The sequence below is a fragment of the Nerophis lumbriciformis genome, linkage group LG09 (genome assembly GCF_033978685.3).
Source record: "Nerophis lumbriciformis linkage group LG09, RoL_Nlum_v2.1, whole genome shotgun sequence".
Classification (NCBI taxonomy): Eukaryota; Metazoa; Chordata; class Actinopteri; order Syngnathiformes; family Syngnathidae; genus Nerophis; species Nerophis lumbriciformis.
In genome coordinates this window covers 10,991,541-11,012,432 of record NC_084556.2, presented here as the reverse complement: position 1 = coordinate 11,012,432, position 20,892 = coordinate 10,991,541, and the positions used below count along the sequence as shown (strand labels likewise).

At 41.6% G+C, this 20,892-nt stretch overlaps 3 protein-coding genes and 1 pseudogene across 10 annotated transcripts in view; 2 read left to right on the top strand and 2 right to left on the bottom strand.

Moving 5' to 3' along the window:
- Positions 1-3,016, top strand: part of LOC133607709 (phosphatidylinositol-binding clathrin assembly protein-like) — a 35,501-nt pseudogene extending 32,485 nt beyond the window's left edge.
- Positions 3,017-4,361: 1,345 nt separating this feature from the next.
- LOC133607715 (uncharacterized) lies at positions 4,362-12,979 on the bottom strand. Of its 5 annotated transcripts, XR_009815438.2 has the most exons (10): positions 12,079-12,148; positions 11,337-11,517; positions 11,077-11,261; positions 10,833-11,003; positions 10,633-10,742; positions 7,345-7,626; positions 7,018-7,271; positions 6,826-6,906; positions 6,523-6,748; positions 4,362-5,057 (listed from the first exon to the last, which is right to left on the bottom strand). XR_009815438.2 is itself a non-coding variant. In XM_061962601.2 (9 exons), the coding sequence occupies exons 1-9, from the start codon at positions 12,113-12,115 to the stop codon at positions 5,054-5,056; spliced, it is 1,608 nt and encodes a 535-aa protein (XP_061818585.1). In that variant the 5' UTR covers positions 12,116-12,148; the 3' UTR covers positions 4,362-5,053. The 5 variants fall into 5 exon arrangements, 4 of the variants coding, with proteins under 4 accessions (XP_061818585.1, XP_061818588.1, XP_061818586.1 ...); XM_061962601.2 differs by having other exon boundaries at positions 6,523-6,906; XM_061962605.2 differs by lacking the exon at positions 4,362-5,057 and having other exon boundaries at positions 6,437-6,748.
- On the top strand, positions 11,771-20,385 carry LOC133607716 (uncharacterized). Of its 3 annotated transcripts, none has more exons than XM_061962607.2 (8): positions 11,771-11,875; positions 12,969-13,183; positions 13,315-13,378; positions 13,473-13,685; positions 17,297-17,411; positions 17,482-17,554; positions 17,635-17,726; positions 19,143-20,385. In XM_061962607.2, the coding sequence occupies exons 4-8, from the start codon at positions 13,473-13,475 to the stop codon at positions 20,144-20,146; spliced, it is 1,497 nt and encodes a 498-aa protein (XP_061818591.2). In that variant the 5' UTR covers positions 11,771-11,875; positions 12,969-13,183; positions 13,315-13,378; the 3' UTR covers positions 20,147-20,385. The 3 variants fall into 3 exon arrangements, with proteins under 3 accessions (XP_061818591.2, XP_061818590.2, XP_061818592.2); XM_061962606.2 differs by having other exon boundaries at positions 11,815-12,368; positions 12,886-13,183; XM_061962608.2 differs by having other exon boundaries at positions 11,819-12,368; positions 12,886-13,183; positions 13,473-13,676.
- dpp3 (dipeptidyl-peptidase 3) overlaps positions 20,366-20,892 on the bottom strand; it is a 30,198-nt gene continuing 29,671 nt past the window's right edge. For both annotated transcript variants that reach the window (XM_061962593.2, XM_061962595.2), the window contains one exon: positions 20,366-20,888. In XM_061962593.2, the coding sequence (XP_061818577.2) occupies positions 20,749-20,888 (140 nt within the window). In that variant the 3' untranslated portion in view covers positions 20,366-20,748. The remainder of the gene's footprint in view (positions 20,889-20,892) is intronic.

The window sequence follows — 20,892 nt, the reverse complement described above, 5'->3', positions numbered from 1 at the left end:
CGGAATCGAAAATCCTTAGGAACGGGAATCAAAGCTTGAATCGGAATTGTTTAAATTCAAACAATACCGAGCCGATTGAGGACAGGTCTGTTGAATTTAACACACTCTTCTCTCGCCCTATTGTGTTACAAGCTATTGTCACTGTCTGTATACTGCATTTTAAACGTCACAGCAGATCCTGGCCGTGACCGAGGCAAAATATGACAGATATACCAATTTTGGCAAAACCCAAATGACCAACCAACAAACGACAATTGTAACATTAAAAGGCACAACACTATGGCCGCCACTACAGAGTTTGTGTGTTAAGATCAATCGACTCACCCACGACCCTGTGCTTGGCCCGCAGATGCACTTCATGTAAAACAACGATGCCGTGATCGTGGCATCCAAGCCCAGAGCGCCAGAGAAAGAGCTGTGAAGACAACAAACTGGACAGTGGGACAAAGAGAGAGGACAGAGATGGAATGAAAGAGAGCTGAAGAAGGAGAAAAAGAACCGGCCCTTGGCCCTCCTCGCTTCCAGTCGGTGTCGCAGACTGATTGCTCTTCAAATCCAAATGCAGAGGCACCAGAGGCTACAATCCCACTCACACCATTTGCCAACAATCGACCTGTGATGACGCTACGACTCCACTGAAGCATAGCTGCTCCATCGCCACCCGCTCTGACCGTCTCCCTACGTGTCCCCGGAGTTTAAAAAACATTGGATCGTTTTTCTGGCACTTTACTCAATGTGATCTTTGCCAAGGGTGTGCGTGCGTGCGTGTGTGTTTTGTTCCCATTCGAACCGTTTTTACATGTTGGTGTGTTTTTTTAGCTCCATTTGTTGTTCTTGTTTGCCAACTTCACTTCATTAGGGGGCATGCCGTGTATGTGTGGATAGATTGTGTATGTTTTTGTGTCACTGCACTGGAACTACTGACAAAAAGCACTGAGCCAGACCCAGGAATCGCAAATTTGGATGTAATCAAACCCCTTTGACGACTTTCTACTTTACACTGTTATTTTCATTCCTCTGCAGCTGTGCTATATCATGCAAAACCAGTTTTTTTAGATTTCGCTGTGTTGTCGTCAGAATTATGTACAGAAACGCTCTTTTGTATCCTCAAATGCACTAAGAGCCAGATAGATGGTCTCTTATCTGAAATGTTCAAAGCCCCCACCAAGGGTGTGTATGATGTCCTTTCCTGACCAGGAGACAAAAAAAAAGTAATTTTAACATGCCAGACAAGGGTAATTACTGCAGAAGACGGGTTTGTTAATGTAGTGTTAACATTTATGCATAGGACATCTAAAAAGGTCAGCGAGCAGAGTTAACAAGGCGGTTGAGGGTTAATGCCCGTCAATCACGGCCCAGCCGTTCGAGGTTGATAGATTAGCTGGGACAGCTTTAATGAGGTGTTCAATGTGAGACTTTGATCTGTCTTTATAGCACAAAAATCTTTAGATGATGGGGCAAAGCTCTGCTGCACAAACAAACCTAAAAATCATTGCTGGGATGTACAGTCGAAAGGGGCAATAATCAATCGGGCTGTGTTTGTTTTTTTATTTGTGGCATTTGTTGTGTAGGAGAGGCGTCGTGTTTTTTGGTTTAAGAGCGAGTGGTTTGTTTTGACCCTGTCTCAAGTCTGTGCAAGGACTCGATCGCTCGAGTTCCCTACTAAAAGCGAGCCAAAGTCAACGCCCCTGCAGCTTCAGTGACTACCAGCAGTTTGACGTTGGAAATAGGCTCCAAGGCTGCCTGACATTTGGACATCTTTACTTTTTCATCACTGTGTTCCAGGGGGTTTGTCTTTGTCCGTCAGCAGGGGCAACCACTGAATGCCTGTTAAGTGTGTCCTCTGTAAATAGGCGATGCTGTTCATGTGTGTTTTTAGACGTGTTCCTTGTACTGTGGTGGCTGGAGTCCACCTCCCCCTTACCCTCCGTTGGATGACGTACTGTGTGTGAGACAATTTCTTGCTGTATCTGTGTTTGAATGGTTGTGTTTTCACGGTGTCATAGTCCAGAGGCTGGTGGAGGGTTTGGGGGGTTTGATGTTAATCATGTTTCTGTCCGTCCACAGGGGGAGGGAAGGGGTTTAGGGGTGTCTAAGTTAAACTGAAGCCCCTTTCACACAGCCTGTAAAAGCAGTCTTTTTCCTCTGTTGCCCCAAGTCTACAGAATAGACAATGAAGTTGGCAATTATCTGCCTTCAGAGGTAGTCTCAGAGCCGTAACAGAGGTGGGAGGACGCCTGTGTGGAAGGATATTCTGCAATCCTGACCCTTACTTCTACTGTCCTGTATTGTTGAAAGCAATTGTCTAATTATCCAATGCCGTGTTGCGCCCTGAGCAAAAACGCCAATAAAAGCTGGATCCGCTGCTGTTACGGCTCTGACGCGGCTAATTTGTGGGATTTCTGTGTAAAAGAGGCTTATCACAACTGGTCTATACCAAGAGTGTCTTCATCAAGGAAGAGGACAGGACAGGGTCTGTCTTCTTTGAAAAACAGGAACATTTTTTTGCACCAAAGTCATCATCAATGCGCAGCTTCTAAGTCAAGGTCGTTACGGAGGATCAGAACTCAAATTTTTTGGTTGGGTTTCAATTCAGTTATTTTGTAAGTTGTGTGTTTTTTTTTTTTTTTGCATGATTAAGTGTTGTCTTTTTATTAGATTGTGGGCCTGGTAACAGCATGACCATTGTCGTAACTTTCACTTTTATCTTGTGCGTTTGAAAACTGTTTCTGCACAAGATCTTTTTTTTTCCCTTCCTTTCCATGGACGCTAATTGACATTCATAAATCATATGGTTTTACAACACAGTGGGGCGTCGGTGACTGTTTGAAGGCTGCCTTGCATGCAGAAATGCAAACCGTGCAGGAATCCCTTGAAGAACTTCAAACCCGGCTACCATCTTTGTAAAACACCATGAATGTCAATGCCAGTTTTTTTCTCATTGTAGCAAGCTCAACATTGCAGTCTTGTTTAAGATTGCCGTTTATTATTAAAAACAAGCCTTGCTATTTTCCAATATGTGTTTGAACGCTCGCTCCTTTTTCATACAATGCCAGCAACATTATGGCAGGTTTTGCAAATGAAAGTCAAAAGTACTGTAATAAGTGTTTGGTCTGGTCCATGTTGTGCAGTGTATCTTAACGTGTTTGCTCAGTCTAGTCCTGTCTGTTGCCATTATAGCTGATATTAAAATGTTCCCAGTCCACCACTCGGCCCTGGTTACGTAACAGACAAAAACACAGGGCAAAATCCACTAGAAGCCTCAACTTTAACTATTACAGAGCAACAACATACCAGGTCGTAGCAAGTGCACAGTCTGAGGACGGGCCTCTATAAACTTTATTTTTGTAACACACAGATTACCTGTCAGGTGTACGCCGCTTGTTCTTTTCTTCTATTCGTTCCTTTTCTGTAAGAGAGACAACACAAAAGGCTACAGGTTTGTTAGTTTGAGCACACTGGAGTTCATCAGAGATGTTTTTCACACTACAAACTGTAGAAATACCATCTGAAACAACAATCTGAAACAAAACTATACTAGAAATCCCCAGATACCATGAAAATGTATCCACTAGTTGCATCCATAATCTCCAATGTTATAGTCATTAGTATACAGCAGAGTTTACCAAGGTTTTTAATACTCAAGACCCAAAACAGATACTTGCACCATATTGAAATGCAGACTACATGACATCTATTATAGCATCAGCTAAGTTTGCAAGGTTTTGGACCATTAACCGAAGTTTGGGAAACCCTGGTCTACAGAATCAGCGCTTGTCATAGGTGAAGAAAATAGTTAATACGAACGTAACCATTAATCAGCTGGTAGTTTCGATTCGCATATTGTAAGACTACCAAACCCAGGATTTTAATGTAAAACAATCAGAATTAAGAGATTGTGTTTCGCCATAAATCGGAACATGCCAATGCCAACGGTTTCAAAGGGAGGGCAGTTAAGAATTGCAGAGAGGTGCAACAGCTTGAGAAAATTAAAAGCTGATGTTTAAAAGCAAAATGAATTGTGAAGGATGGCGTTAAACACCACAAAATAAGCTTCAGAAATTCTATTTTTCAGGGAGTACGGGAAGGCTCACTGGCACACTTTGAAAACATCTGGTCTATTACCTCAGCATACCCTCTGTGTAGACTGCGTAATTGACTGTCTCCATATATCCTTTTTGTTTGCATACAAAAGCAATGATCACCACGAAACGAAAGCTGATGTATTTGGAAGGAAACTGAATAAAACGTCATCTGATGCTTAACTCTAAGTGATTTGATGACTACTCTGCAACACACTTAGCACAAATACAGGATGAAGATCTCAAACATCCACACAGAAAGGAGAACACGTTTACCGCTGAATTTGTTTTTGTTTTTATTGATAATTAAACATTTCAAAAGAACATGGACAAAATGTCACTTAAAACAAATTGATATCTGTGTTCATTGTCATTAATACAGGTTGGAAGTGGCATTGAGAATAGTCTTCATGGTGGGGGAGGATTTTTTTTGACGCGGCAACCGATCCTGAGCCAGCTTTATTGGCCTCTGAAATAAAGGGCCGAGCAATGGTATCTTCAGCAAGGCACTTTTAGCCAAAAAAAGTGGCCACAGTGTCGTTGCGTTTAAAAAAAGAAAAGACAAAAAAAGATAGTGATCATGCTAACTAAGTGTGACCTACTCCTGTGATGCTCTCGCGGGACAGGATTTATCTGCTTTACCTTCAGATTCACACTAGAGGCGCCATCTTCAAAGATCACGGATGATCTTCAGGGCCAGGAATGTATGTAAAAAGGGAGAGGAAAAACATCAAAAAAATGTCCCAAAAAAGTGAAAAAGACTGTGTGTGTGTGTGTGTATAACGGTGTACGCGTGTTGTTTCGGGCAGGGGCAGGAGTGTGTGGTACTGAGTGTTTACCTTTAGCGAGGGGGGGCCACCCCATCATCCACAGCAGTTTCAGGCCTAACGCTGCTGTTTCCCCATCCCGCGCTTACAGCAGCGCGTGGCGTACGTCCAGGGCAAGGGCTCAGAGTATGGCTCCCTCCCACTCTAGCTGCAATAATCAGCAAGAGGAAGAAGGTGGCTGGAGCAGCAGCAACAACATGGCATGCAACTAACAAGTTTACATGGAGAAGCTGGAATATTGTGGCATGTTACGAGGCTGTGCAACAGAGAGAAAGTGTGTGCTACAATCACCAAGGGAACAAATGAAGCTCAATATGTGCCTTTCGGAGTAAGCTGGGGTATTACTTTACATGTGTGGTAGCCAATGAGGCCGAATGGGAAATCTAGCAAGGTGTGAGTGTGCTTTCACAAACCAGAGTCAACAGTCTTCCTGCTCAATTCACACAGATCTCAGCTTGGCTCACCTGTAGCTTTGCGAACCTCTATGCACCTGTCCCATCTACATCACACCCCTGTCTCCGATGCAATGGCCTGATATCTAATAACAGTCAGTGTAAAACCAAATGTTGGCTGACAACTTCATCAATTTATGAAGGCAAGATATATTTACACTAGTATTGTCAGGTATGACGAGTAGCTTAACCTCAACAGTTAGGACTTTCATCACATTTGAAGAGATCAAAATTGGCCAAATCAAGCTTCCTGGTATTGATAAATGTATATACATACAAATAAATCACATCTGCAGCCTGAAACATTTTCCCAAATGTTCTTAAACTGAATACTACTTAAAAAGCAGGAGAGACGCCTTCCTTTGACTCAAGATGCGCACACCTACCGGTAATGCAAAGACAGTTGATACGGATGAATTCTCCAAAATGTTTTCCAACCCTTATGCTATGCAGAAACATTCAAACTTAGCTCAAAATGAATCACTCAAAAGCCAAGGTTGTGTGACTGCAAGGAGACATGTTGGGAGTGCCCGAATTGTTGAATTTTGCCATTAAAAAACGGCTCGACTTTTACCAAAAAATGCAGAAATGCCAATTGTAAACACTGCACAGAGGGGCCATACTGCGATGCAGTTGGGTGTGTATACATGTCCAAATCATCAACACAAAGATAAATAGGCATGTTTAACTGGGATAGAACTCCTTAAAAAAACGGTATCCTGTCAATTTGTTAAAAAAACAGCCCGATCCTAACATCTTAAACAGCCAGCAATGCTCCATAACTGCCAAGTAGGCCTTCCCTGATACAGGCTCATAACGTGTAACTTCCTGCCTCACAAAACCAGCTGAGCAAGAGCAACAATGAAGAGATGTCTGTATGCAGTACTACTGCATGTATCAAATAGTCACCAACAAAAGCTAAGCTAGATGGAGACGAGATAAGCCAAGATTGACAACAATGAGATTTACCGCACATTCAAATAACCTTGCTGCTTGCCTCATTTCACCCTTCAACTGCCCCTTATGCAACAACTCACACACATCTGCAGTGAGTAGGACTGTGTGAAGGGTTGGGACTATCGATACGGGGGTTCTGGCGTGTTGTAAGGGTAATCATTGCGCTGGGGCGTGGGTTGCCCGTGTGCGGGTGTCTGCTCATACGGTGTGGATGTGGAGTAGCTTCCCGCTGCTGCGTAAGCTCCGGATGTATCGTACGCCCCGTAGCCTCCCGATGGGTCATAGGCGTTGTAGTTTCCGGAGGCGCCGTAGCTCGCAGCCGAGGCGTTGTAGCTCGCCGATGATTGGTCGTAACTCGTGGGCGGGTCGTACGTTCCTGGGGGCCCGTAGTCCTGCGTCGCAGAGTAGGTCGGGGGTGCCGTATATGTCCCTGGGGGTGGAGGGATTGAGCTAGAGGATTCTGTTGTGGCCGGCGGAGGAGGCGGCGGAGGATTGGTGTAAGCATACTGGAGGTAATGGTACTGTTGTTGATATTGTTGCTGGTACTGCTGGTACTGATGCATTTGCTGGTAATATTCTGTGTAGGACCTGCAGTTACAATTTAAAATGGAAGAGATAATCATAAAAAGGAAGAGAGGCAAAACGTGGACTTGTCTTCATTTGTCACTATCATGAAGAGGAATGATTTGTTTAGTGTACCTTGCAACAGAATCAGCCCCTTCAGCAGTAGCAGTTGCAGAGTCTTCAGGCACCCCTGGAGGCGTCGGCAGCAAAGCACGGCGCTTGGCTCGATTTGTGAAGGAACCTGGACCAGGGTCAGGAAGCAAGGCTGCTTTGTTTCCTCTGATCGGGCTGCGATCCCGCTCGGTTTCCGATGGTGTTGTATCTGTAGTTGTTGTGGTGGTGGTTGTCGTCGATGTTGTTTTTCTTCCTGCCTGCTGCTCAGCCAGAACCTGCGTTTTAATAAAAGTGAATAAAGATCCCAAATATCCATGATCTGTTTAGAATGTTTGTAGACTTAAATACCTTCTGTCCCTCCTGGAAAAATTTGGCTCTTGCAGCTTCAAAAAGTGTTGTTGGGTCCGGTGTGGTCTGAGGCTCGTACTCTTCAGCCACAGTGCTTGGTGCTGTAGTGTGATTGGCCATGTCATGGTACACCTGGTCAGCCACGGATCCGTACACCTGGCTGGCAAGAGCGCCGTATATAACTCCGTCTGCGCCTTTAGAACTCGTAATGCCCTTCAGGGCAGCATAGGTCGGGTCAAAGGATGTTGTATTGTAGAACGAGTTATGGACGCTTTGTTGCACCTGCAGAGAGAAACAATATTTTTGACAACACTATTGCAAGTAATATACAACTATAAGTTACAGTAGTCTGTGTACAGCTTGGAGAACAAGTAGCAATTAAATGTCTGAAAAGGAGTTGAACATTGCCGTAATTGTCAAAATGGCTGGCAACACAAGTGCGAGTACACCTCACAGTGAACAATTGGTTTCGAAAATAACCGCGATTAATGAATTTCTGTGAATTAGGAGTCATTCATTATGAATAGAATATTTTCATAGCTCAAGCATAAAAAAACTGTTCAAGACCTTCTAAATACATTACAGATATTAACACCCTTTAGTCCCATGTACAATTTACTCCAATATAGTAAGTGCTAGCTGAAACTGAGCCAACCAGTGGACACAATACTGAACCGATTATCAGCACCGATATTTGGCATTTTGACGTCCAATGAAAGTATTGACAGCACTTAACTTTTTCCACATTTTGTTATGTTAGAGCCTTGTTCCAAAAATAAATTAATTGATTTTGGTCCTTGAAAATTCGACAGACAATACCCTACAATGACAATGTGAAAAACTGTTTAAAGCTTTTTGAAATTTCTTAAAAATAAAAAACTAAGAAATCACATGTACGCAGGTATTCACAGCCTTTGCTCCATTCTGTTGATGCACATTTGGCAGCAAAGTCAGTTTCGCCCATTCCTCTTTGCAGCACCTCTCAAGCTTCATCAGGTTGGATGGAAAGCGTTGTGCACAGCCATTTTTAGATCTCTCCAGAAATGTTCAAGCAGATTCAAGTCTAGGTTCTGGCTCTGCCACTCAAGGATATATACAGAGTTGTCCTGAAACTATTCATTTGATGTATTGGCTGTGTGCTTAGGGTTGTTGTCTCGCTGAAAGATAAACAGTCGCTCCAGTCTGAGTTCAAGAGTGCTCTGGAGCAGGTTTTTTAATCCAGAATGTCTCTGTACATAACTGCATTCACCTTTCCTTCTATCCGGACTAGTCTCCAGTTCCTGCCGCTGAACAACATCCTCAGCATGATGCTGCCACCACCATGCATCACTGTCAGGTTGGTATATACACCTGGTGATGAGCGATGCCTGGTTTCCTCAAAACATGATGCCTGGCATTCACGCCAAAGAGTTCAATCTTTGTCTCATGATCTGAGAGTGTTTCATGTGCATTTTGGCAAACCTTTACCAAGGAATGGCTTATGTCTGACCACTCTACCATAGATGCCTGATTGGTGTATTGCTGCAGAGATGGTTGTCCTCCTGCAAATGTTTCCTCTCTCCACAGAGGAATGATGTAGCTCTGACAGAGTGACCATCGGGTTCCTGGTCACCTCCCTGACTTGGGCCCTTCTCCCACAATTGCTCAGACGGCCGGCCAGCTCTAGGAAGAGTCCCGGTGGTTCCAAACTCCTTCCATTTACGAATGACGGAAGCCACTGTGCTCATTGGGACCTTCAAGGCAGCAGATATTTTTTTGTACACATCCCCAGACTTGCGCCTCGAGACAATCCTGTGTAAGAGGTCTACAGACAATTAATTTGACTGCAATTTTTGGTGTGTGCTTTGCCATGCACTGTCAAGTCTGGGATAGGGCTGTACGGTATACCGGTATTAGAATAGTACCACGATACTAATGAAACATATTCGGTACTATACTGCCCCTAAAAAGTACCGGTAACAAAATATTGGTATCGGGACAATACTAGTCTGGGACCTTGTATATAGACAGGTGTGTGCCTTTCCAAATCATGTCCAACTACCGTAACTGAATTTGCAGCAGTTGGACTCCAGTTAAGCTGTAGTAACATCTCAATGATGATCAGTTGCAACAGGGTGCCCCTGATCTCACTTTTGAACTTAATGGAAAAGGTTGTGAATATTTTTGTGCATGTGATTTCTTAGTTTTTTATTTTTTAATACATTCGCAAAAAAAATATTTTAAAATACTTTACATTGCCATTTTGGAGTATTGTGTGTAGAATTCTGAGGACAAAAACATATGTATCAATCAATCAATTTTGGAATAAAGCTGTAACATAAAATGTGGAAACAATGAAGCACTGTGAATACTCCCCAGATGCGCTCTGTTTCGCATTGGCCTTTTTAAAGAAAAAAATCGGTATCACTTTTTTAACAACTACAACAGAACTACATCAGCAGATACAATATATACATATTTGATACCAGTATTTAGTATTAAAAAAATATTAGTAAAGTAGATACTAATAACCACTGCTCAAGAATCAACTCGTTTAACCCTTCATGAGAAAAGTGACATTTTTTTTAATTAATTAGAGAAAAAAATGCTCTTATTGTCAATAATTCTCCCCAAATCTGTTTTGATATCTGACAGGGCAATTATCTAATTTCATGGGAGAATTCTTCTTTGGTGTGCTCGACCGCAAGGCCCCACCTTCCCTTTCTCTCCTTGCATGCAGCGCTGGTCGTTTACAGTACGTCTCCTCTGCTTATATTAACTTGTCAAAACTTCCACTTTTTGTCCTTCTTTCCTGGCGCCTTCCTCCCGTTTAATCTGTATTTTCTACTACAGTGATCGAGTCGCACGCAATCTTACATCTGCAACACTCTGAACGTGGACTTAATAAAGGAGTGCAGCCAGTTTCATGTCCATTGATTCAATCAAATAACACGACAGAGCGATAGGAGATGAATGGACAAAGATGGATAGACATTAAGACAACACAAAAATATATCTTTGCCAAAAATCCAAACTTTGTGCAAATATTTTGACAAATAGATTTATTTTACAAATCTCATGTCACTATGCTGGACTGTAGGCAAGACATAATTATATTGGTTTCTCAGTTGTGTCATTTACAAAAAAAAATGTATAAAAGTAATTCACAGGGTCTCCAATACATACGCAAGCTGCACAAACCTTCTCTAAAGTACTCCTTAAGATATAACAAAATAGTTACTGAATCGTGCGTGGTGCACTCACTTGAAGAACATTGACACGAGTGGCAAGCTAAGTAATTAAACTCACTTGTATGGGTAGTCCAGCGGCAGCTGCTGCAGCCGCTGCAAGCACAGCAGCATGACTCTGGTGATGCTCCAAGGAGGCAGCTGGCCGAGGAAGGAGACCCTCTCGACCACCTGGGGAAAAAAACAACGAGAGGGGAAAACGTGTAGAAGGAATCAGTTTCTTGTTATTTCAAGCATTGTTTTAAAACCTTAAAAACTCACCGCCTGAATTCCCGGTTGGGAGCTGGTTGACCAAAGGTTGAGCTTTGGAGAGCTCTACGGCCAGCTGACGGCCCTTGAAAATTGTCCCATTGAGAGCCTCGATAGCTGCCAACGCCTCCTCCTTTCTTTCCATATGCACAAATGCATAGCCAACATTTGAACATAACCTGGCTGTAGAGGACAACAAAAATAATTAGAAAAATGTGTACATTGCCTTGTTCTGCATGTTTTACTTTTACCTTACCTTTGACTTTATCGCAATCTAAAACTCTCCCGAATGTCGAGAACAGCCCATGCAGGTCATCCGCGGAACAAGTGGCGCTGAGGTTCCCCACAAACACTTTGGTGGAGTTTGGCGGGCGTGCACGCGACTCCTCCACCACAAGTGGTCTGCCTCTGTACTCCTTGCCGTCCAGATGCCGTATCGCCCTGCGGAAAGCGAGAATGGGGTGACTTAACCTGCATGTGTGCGCTATAATTATCTAAGGGAATATTCCAGAATACCTGTCCGCCGCTCCATCTCCATTCAGGGTAACAAAGGCATACTGTCTGAGCAAGGAGCAAGTGTTGATCTCCCCATAAGGAGCAAAAAGCTTGTTGAGTTCGTCTTGGGTTGCGTCTAAAGGAAGGTTGCCCACAAACAACTTGACGTAGTCTCCGCTCATCTCTGTAACAACCAGGACATCTGCAGGAGAACGTTTCACAAGTGTCACATTCGGGAAATAATGAGGTTTAAAAACGTAAATAGCATGATAAACGGGGCTTTGCACAAATTGCGAGTGATAATTAAACTTGGTTATCACAACGCGATACACTTTTCAAGTTATTTCAATCAATTAAAGTTGAATCGACGCGAGCTTGGGCTAACAGGTAGCTAAGCAAACAAATCCGTTAGCTTCACGTCACCGAATAACTTTGGCCCACGCGTGGCGAGTGAGCGCCTGGATAAGACTTACAAATATTACACCGGGCAACTGTAATGGTGAGAAACGAAGTCAGTAACGCAACAAACAGAAACGACATCGCTAGCCATTTTGTAGCAGGTATGCTAACACTAGCTAAACTAGCTAGACTCGCTTTCAATAAGATTCGTGAGATATATCCCTGTATTCTTTGATCTCGCTTGCTTTTATTCGGTTAGTTTTGAGGACAACACATGTCGACCGTAACATATGGCTATTTTACACACACAAATAGGGAAAATAAGAACAACTGTAGCATTGCTTTAGCTGACGGAGTCTCTTACCCAACGCGGTCCTGGAGCTGTGTTTCAAATTCCACATCCGGCTCCGGTTTCGTGGGCGACAGGGGGCGCACTTTTGCCACACAACGGGAACGTCCGATTGAATTAATAATGAAAATAAAAATAATGCATTATTATTATTTTTTTATCCGTATAATTTTTAAACAAGTAATGATTAGCTTTCCAACCAAACGCCACACAAATGGAAAATGACGACGTCAGAGATAGTTAGCAACGTTGCGACAGCAAAAATATCAAAGGAACGATGTCTGTCGATAAAGAGTAGTATTTCGGTGCGTAAAATAATTTATGTCCACTTTCCTTTTTTTTATTTTTTATTTTATAAACCTTTATTTTTAAATGCAACATATACATACAATCAATAAATAATAATAATCAAAACAAGTACAGAAATAGTAGAAAAACCGTACAAAACAGCACCAGGTGGTTGTAATCTCAATAAAGCAACTAAAATAGAATGCAAAATGTATACATGTAACAAAATGTAAAGCCACAGGCTCACACAAGTTCCGTAAATAATTCAAATTTGGAACAAGGCAGCATAGTTTTCACAGCTTTTTGGTTGTTCGAGGTAGAAAGCGTTTCAAAGTAGAGTTCTAATTCTTTTTTAAAGGCACAAAAAACAGGTCGGAAATGGAGAAACTTACATTTATGAATATAAAACTTAGCCAATAGTATAATGAGGTTGCAAAGGTAAAATTCCGTTTCAAATGTTTTCTCATACTGTGTACATCCAAATAGGACATCTTTAAAACAAAGCACAAATTTGTCATGATGAATATTGTCCAGGATGAAACGACAGATGCCCTACCGGAGTGATCGAGTGCTTTCGGAAGTCCATTTTCCTTTTTTCCAAGAATGTTTCCTGCCAGGTGAGAGAGGAGGAGCCATAGACAAGGAAGAAGACGAAGAACAGGAAAAGAACCAAAGAAGAAGAAGGCGACTTGGACATGAGCAGAAGTCACACGTCATAACAGGCCAGGCCGTTAAATGATGTTATTTTCTATTGGTATTAAGTTATTGGTAAAATTAGGAGCATGTTCTGCTATCCTAAAGAGGGGTTAAAAGGAAGGAGAAGAGCAACAAGGTAAAAAGGTGTTCAGACTTGTTGTGTTTAAGTTGTCATACATGGGTTCCATATCCATTCCACTTATGTTGTTTTTTTAGTGGTAAGTTTGTATTCTGGTTGAGCGTGTCCCCTAACATTTGTTTCTGCAGCTCCTCCGACTGCACTTAAAACCAAGTCTGAACTTGCTGACACAGTCCTGGATTTACTACGCAGGTGTGTGCAGGTCTTCCTGTTGTAAAAAAAACCTGAGACATTTTTCTTGCTTGTTTGCACCGCCAGTACATAAACCAAGACTGTGCTTTTACAGATGGCACAGCAGGAGGAGCCTCTCTATGACTTCCCCGAACCAACCGAGCCATCAGAGGGCAAGTTCCCAGGCCACCAGAGAAGATGCGGATCCCTGAAGAGCATCAGCGTACTGGACCGGCTCTTGTTGACGGTCCCTGTATGGCTCCAGCTGTCGATCAACGCCGCCACTGCGCTCCACATACTGCAAAGGGAGCCTCCAGGGGTCAGAAATGTATACACAAGTCATAGAAGAGTAGAAACAACAAGTATAAACAAAAAAAAGGGAATTATGATTTTTGCTACATGCTTTAAATGGGAAAAAGTAGCACCATCTGGTGGACAAATATAAAAGTTAAAAGCCAGTAGTCCACAGTTGAAATTTTAAGGTACAGCATTGCATTTGTTTATGTTTAGATAAATGTGTAAATGAAAATGGCATTTTGAAACAAGACAAATATGGTCATGAAAACGGTTAGTCCAGGGGTGTCAAACGTACGGCCCGAGGGCTGCATCAGGCCCGCGAACAGGTTTTATCCGGCCCGCGAGATTAGTTTGCTGAATATAAAAATGAACCTGAAATTTTTGAATGAAAGAAACCGCTGTTCTAAATGTGTCCACTAGATGTCGCAATAGCAATTCTTTGTATCTTTGTAGATGATGCTGCATGTGTACAAAATAAACCACATGATGTTGGTACATCAGTCGAGGAAAATGATCAAATTATATACATAACATACTGTAAATTGATTTTGATATAATTTTTGTATCTTGATAGATTGAAAATTAACACCAATGAGTTGACTGATTATCACATAATTTATTCAAAAAATATAAATAACGACAAATAAAGATAGAATACTATTAACAGCAACATTTAAGTGTAAATAAAAACAAACCCAACAACATTATGAATTGCACAATTTCGGAATGTGATTGTTCTATTTTTAAACAACGAAAACAATCTGAAGTTGTCTTTATTTTTAAGTTATTGTGCCGTGATTTTACCAGTCCGGCCCACTTGGGAGTACAAACCCTGTTTCCATATGAGTTGGGAAATTGTGTTAGATGTAAATATAAACTGAATACAATGATTTGCAAATCCTTTTCAACCCATATTCAGTTGAATATGCTACAAAGACAAGATATTTGATGTTCAAACTCATAAACTTTATTTTTTTTTTGCAAATAATCATTAACTTAGAATTTCATGGCTGCAACACGTGCCAAAGTAGTTGGGAAAGGGCATGTTCACCACTGTGTTACATAGCCTTTCCTTTTAACAACACTCAGTAAACATTTGGGAACTTAAGAGACACATTTTTTAAGCTTCTCAGGTGGAATTCTTTCCCATTCTTGCTTGATGTACAGCTTAAGTTGTTCAACAGTCCGGGGGTCTCCGTTGTGGTATTTTAGGCTTCATAATGCGCCACACATTTTCAATGTGAGACAGGTCTGGACTACAGGCAGGCCAGTCTCGTACCCGCACTCTTTTACTATGAAGCCACGTTGATGTAACACGTGGCTTGGCATTGTCTTGCTGAAATAAGCAGGGGCGTCCATGGTAACGTTGCTTGGATGGCAACATATGTTGCTCCAAAACCTGTATGTACCTTTCAGCATTAATGGTGCCTTCACAGATGTTTAAGTTACGCATGTCTTAGGCACTAATACACCCCCATACCATCACAGATGCTAGCTTTTCAACTTTGCACGTATAACAATCCGGATGGTTCTTTTCCTCTTTGGTCCGGAGGACACGACGTCCACAGTTTCCAAAAACAATTTGAAATGTGGACTCGTCAGACCACAGAACACTTTTCCACTTTGTATCAGTCCATCTTAGATGAGCTCAGGCCCAGGGAAGCCTACGGCGTTTCTGGGTGTTGTTGATAAACGGTTTTCGCCTTGTATAGGAGAGTTTTAACTTGCACTTACAGATGTAGCGACCAACTGTAGTTACTGACAGTGGGTTTCTGAAGTGTTCCTGAGCCCATGTGGTGATATCCTTTACACACTGATGTCGCTTGTTGATGCAGTACAGCCTGAGGGATCGAAGGTCACGGGCTTAGCTGCTTACGTGCAGTGATTTCTCCAGATTCTCTGAACCCTTTGATGATATTACGGACCGTAGATGGTGAAATCCCTAAATTCCTTGCAATAGCTGGTTGAGAAAGGTTTTTCTTAAACTGTTCAACAATATGCTCACGCATTTGTTGACAAAGTGGTGACCCTCGCCCCATCCTTGTTTGTGAATGACTGAGCATTTCATGGAATCTACTTTTATACCCAGTCATGGCACCCACCTGTTCCCAATTTGCCTGTTCACCTGTGGGATGTTCCAAATAAGTGTTTGATGAGCATTCCTCAACTTTATCAGTATTTATTGCTACCTTTCCCAACTTCTTTGTCACGTGTTGCTGGCATCAAATTCTAAAGTTAACGATTTGCAAAAAAAAAAAAAAAAAAGTTTATCAGTTTGAACATCAAATATGTTGTCTTTGTAGCATATTCAACTGAATATGGGTTGAAAATGATTTGCAAATCATTGTATTCCGTTTATATTTACATCTAACACAATTTCCCAACTCATATGGAAACAGGGTTTGTAGATTTTTCTCCATGTGGCCCCCGATCTGAAATGAGTTTGACACCCCTGGGTTAGACGATACCATATAGATGATATTTAACATAAATTATGTACATTTTGCTGACGATAGAGCTTCTGATGCCATCGTCGTTTTGTGATAATACATGTCAAGTTGTGTCCCGCAAATTTAGACAGTGTCAATGCAATGTTGTTTCCTCACAAGCAAAATAGAGGCTACCTTAATCTTTGCCTCCATGGCGGCAAATGAAGTCTGTTTCTTACTGGAGGACAAGGAAGAGCTAAACACACCGTATGACCGACTGTGTTGTGTATGGTGTACGAGGAAACAATATACCATGCTAATCGCTATGCTAGAGCTATTTAATGTAAACAACGGTCGATACAAATATCGACAGTAACGATACCAAGTATAATATCAGTATATGGTCGGTACTACAGTGATTAGATTAATATTTTTTTACTATCATAAAATATTTTTTGTTATTGTTTACAAACTCTGGAAATAAGTCCCTGGACACAGGAGGACTATAAAGGCAAAACCCAAACGATTTCAATTAGAGCCAATAGTAGTTTTGGCTAATGTTGAGTTATTTGCACTATTGACTGTATTATAAAATATTGTATGAAATAAAAGGGATCAGGAAAAAATACTTGTAATATTTAATTGATATTGTAACACCGCCATTCTGTGTTTCTTTCTGATTATAATTGTGATCAAAAATGAAATCATTAAATGATCAGTATCAGCATTGGTGTGACCGATACTGCCCCTGTAACTTCTTGGCATTGTATCGATACCTACATTTGTAGCATCGCCCAAAACTAATGTAAAGTAGCCTAATAATAGAAGAATAATAGCTACATTTTAGCAGAAATATGGATAGAACCATGCTACCAAAATGTAACCAGATATTAACAGCAAATTAGCAAGTAGTTTTGAAACAATAAGACAACCGAAATTAGGACTCAGTGTAACCCGTTTTGAAATGGTTCTCTTATCATTTACATACCAAATAATGCAATATAGAGCAACGTAGATTTTAGGTCATATCGCTCAGGCCTCGTTTTGCTGTTGTAGGCTTATTTAAGAAACAGAGTTGTACTTTTTTTTTTTTTAAACAAATATCCTGTGGAAAAGTCAAGCAATAATGCGTTAGCACAGCCAAAACGGATTGAAAATGTTAGAAAAAATATGGATGTCTTATGGGTTATTAGTCTGATGTGTTGTTTCGCAGACATTCTTGGTGCGCAAGTCTCGCACGTCCAAAAGAAATGTGCTGTGTGTGCGCCTGGTGGACAACAGTGTGCCGTCCTTTGTGCAGCAATTTGGTATCAGGGCGGAATGTTCAAGTAAGTACTATTCATAATACATGACCTGTGAACCCATACTTAAAAGTTGCACTTGTCCTGTCCTTCTCAGCTCTTTCTCTGGAGACTTCAGCCATCAGCTTTCCAGACCTTCCAAGACTTATTTCATTCTACTGTGTCAGCAGGTAAAATGCCCTTTCTTACTGTACTCATGTATTAATAAATAGCATTATAACTAATAGTATAACTATGATGATCTTGCCAGAGATGTATTACCCTTCCCCCTGGAGCTACCTGAAGCCATTGCTAAAGCAACCTCCCACAAAGAGCTGGAGTCCATCTCTCATATGGGAGTAGGTTGGTATCTTTTTCATATTTAAACCCAAATCCAGTAAATCCCTGCTGTTTACATAGGTTATTTTTGAAGAATGGCGAAAAATGGACGTACCTCTAAAAGGCCTATTTTGATACTTTTGTCTAACCCTCTTAAAGTTATTAAACACATTTTTATTTCAGTTTTACACATTAAGAGGCAATTGCAGGTTGGGAGGGATGTTCCTAATAGATACCAATGTATAAACTGAACATTTTTTAATGTATTTATGGTTAGTGCTATTGAGTTTACCAATATCAACACAATATCCAAACTAGTTTCTTATTTCCTTTAATTAAATGCAATTGTTTGAGTGAAACAGTCAATAGTACACAACTAAACAATGCAAAAACTACAATCTACTACTCTTTTAGATCCTTTGGTTTTTGCCCACACAGTCCTCCTGTGTCCGGGGACTTTGTAAACATTAACAAAAATGACGAAAACATGATTCTGTGGAAATAAAATAAAATCACTCTAGTATTGATCACATACTGATACTACCTTTGGTAGAGTAGACATTATCAATATATGGATCGATCAACAGAGCACCATTATTTTATCTTCTCTTAAGTCATCTAATCGATAATTTCCTGTTAACTGCTTACTTTCTGTTGTAACGCAGTTCCAGCTACACTTCATGTTTACTAAGCACTTATTTGTCTAGCTCAGTGGTTCTCAAACTTTTTTTTTAAACCAAGTACCACCTCAGAAAACAATTGGCTCTCCAAGTTTCACCATAATGATCAACACTTAAATAGAGTAGTGTATTAGGCCTAAGTATTCATTAAAAACAAGGCAGAGGTTTTATTTGACAAGTATATTAAATATTTTTGGCCACTGTTTACACGCAATGCACACACAATGATACTCAATGTTGTGGTACTTATTTGGCGTACCACTAGTGGTACCCCTACCACAGTTTGAGAATCCCTGGTCTAGCTTAAACTAGTTCATCGATTAGCATGCCTTCTTCTGCTTGGTCTTACTCTGTGTATAACATGTTTAGCCTTGTCCTCCAGTCTTCCAGCGATAATACGTGTAAGAAATGTAGATTATTTGCCAAAGTGGAGGATTATTAACGTCAGGGAGCGGCTCAACACGGTGTATGGACTATGGACATACAGTTAGCCCTGGCCGCCTCTGTCAACTGGGAAACCAAAAAATATATAATGTCTGCTTGCAGGGATCAGCATTGGCTTATCACATACTTTTTCACAGATATCGTCCGATATTGATTTGTGGTCGATATAAAATATAAACGCAAGCTAATGGAGGTTGGCCAAAACTGATCCAACTGTAGTTATTGATGCATTTCTATATTAACGGCGTATTCATTGTTTTATGGACATATAAAACAATGTTAATAGTATGAATTAAACAACCATTACTTTTTACAGAATTCTGGAACTCACACCTGAATGTCCGCGGGCCACGAGAGGCCCCAAAGACCCAGGAGAAGAGCCAGGACTCTTCAATCTCAGCCACGGCCACTGCTAACTCGCAAACAATCCCAGCATCCCAACCCAATTCCGGCCCGCAGCTCGACTCAGAGCTCAATGCAACTCCTGAATCAGACCCCAATTCCACCCTGTTTCGCGAGTTCTGCCCGATCGAGACGCGTAGCCCCAGAGAGCTGGACTGCGGCTCGGGCCTGGGCGCTCTCTGCTTCATCAACCCTCTCTTCCTGCAGTCTGACAGCATCCTTTCCAAACGGCGCTTAATGAAACGCAGCTTCAAGGTCCGGGTGTCCACAGAGACGTCCACCCTGCTGTCGCCCCCACTCGCTCGTCCGCCCCCGCCACCCCTCATGCCCAAAACTAAAGGAAAATGTAAAGCTTTGAAGCAGGCCGGACCTCAGAACTTTTCTGATGAGGGTCAAACACAAATGGAAGCCTCCCAACTCCCAACAGTGGCAGAACATCCACCTGAAGACACAGATTACATGCAGCCACCTCCAGCCATCATATCCTCTCTTTCTCCATCACTCTCTCCTTATCTAGCACCACCCCTTCCCCCCAAAATGTCTTCCGTCCCTCAGAACCCTTCCAGCGCATCTTTCGCCACCCACTATCAATTCCCATCTCTTTCACCCAAGGCTCCCAGTGCTTCCCTCTCTCCCTATCAGTCCCCATCTTCTTCCCCCTTCTCTTTAACACCCTTCTGTTCTCCAGCCATGTCTCCACTGGCAGAGGAAGCCCGTCAGAAAACACCTACTTTCACATCAAGCCAGCATGGCCCAGAGAAGAAAATACATGATAATGAAGTGGAAGAACTAAACAGAGAAATGGAAGCAGCTACAGTTGACACAGACAGCCGTGGTTCCTTTGATGGCCTTGAGGGGGCTGCAGAGATGGCACAACAGACTGCAGTACAGAAACAAAGTGATATCCAGCAAAATTAATCTTTAAACAAATGCAGCGTCAATTACACAAATTGACAGTATTCCACATTGCACTTCAAATAAATGCTCATGGATGGATAAATTGTAAGGTACGATTTGGGCCTTCCATAAGTATGTGTATACTACATGAATTAAGGGATAATTGCTGTAACCTAGTGTAATGCTGCCCACTGAAGTAAAATGGACTGAAAAATATAATTTCAATTAAAAGACAATGGGTTTTTATCAAATAGTTTATTTTTGCACAATTTCTGTCTCAGTTCATTGAATACTGTTAAGTCATTTCTTAATTAACATGTCAAAACCGGATTGTTTCGCAGTCTATTTAAACTTGAAACATTTGAACTTGTAAAATGATCAACAAAAATAGACTAGTCAAATCAATGCGTGTGTTTGAATGAACAGTGGGACCATATCAAGGAACGTTTTTTTGAATGTAAGAAAATATTTGTCATCGTAAATAATGAAATATTAACCAAGTGAGCTAGCGTGGTTTTGTATACAGTAGAGTTAATTGATCAGGCTTGCTGTGAGTCTGTTATAAGAAGACCAATCTGAGAAGCTAAGATAAGGTCGAATTGGATTCTGAAGAAAGACAGTCATCAACACCAACAGGAACAATCTACTTTGCTTAACTCCAAGAGGTCGGCTTCTAGTTCCTTGTCGTCCTGAAAGCGCTCCGTGAAAGACTGAATCAAGCCCGACGCACTGCCTTCGTACTCCACCAGCTCAACGCTGTCCTCTGG

Coding starts and splice junctions, on each gene's coding strand:
- LOC133607715 (XM_061962602.2), bottom strand. CDS start 12,115: ATGTGGAATTTGAAACACAGCTCCAGGACCGCGTTGG. Junction 11,262..11,336: donor GGAGATGGAGCGGCGGACAG/GTATTCTGGAAT, acceptor CGCTTTCCGCAG/GGCGATACGGCATCTGGACG. Junction 10,743..10,832: donor CCCAACCGGGAATTCAGGCG/GTGAGTTTTTAA, acceptor TTTTTTCCCCAG/GTGGTCGAGAGGGTCTCCTT.
- LOC133607716 (XM_061962607.2), top strand. CDS start 13,473: ATGGCACAGCAGGAGGAGCCTCTCTATGACTTCCCCGAACCAACCGAG. Junction 17,412..17,481: donor TATCAGGGCGGAATGTTCAA/GTAAGTACTATT, acceptor TGTCCTTCTCAG/CTCTTTCTCTGGAGACTTCA. Junction 17,555..17,634: donor TCATTCTACTGTGTCAGCAG/GTAAAATGCCCT, acceptor TGATCTTGCCAG/AGATGTATTACCCTTCCCCC.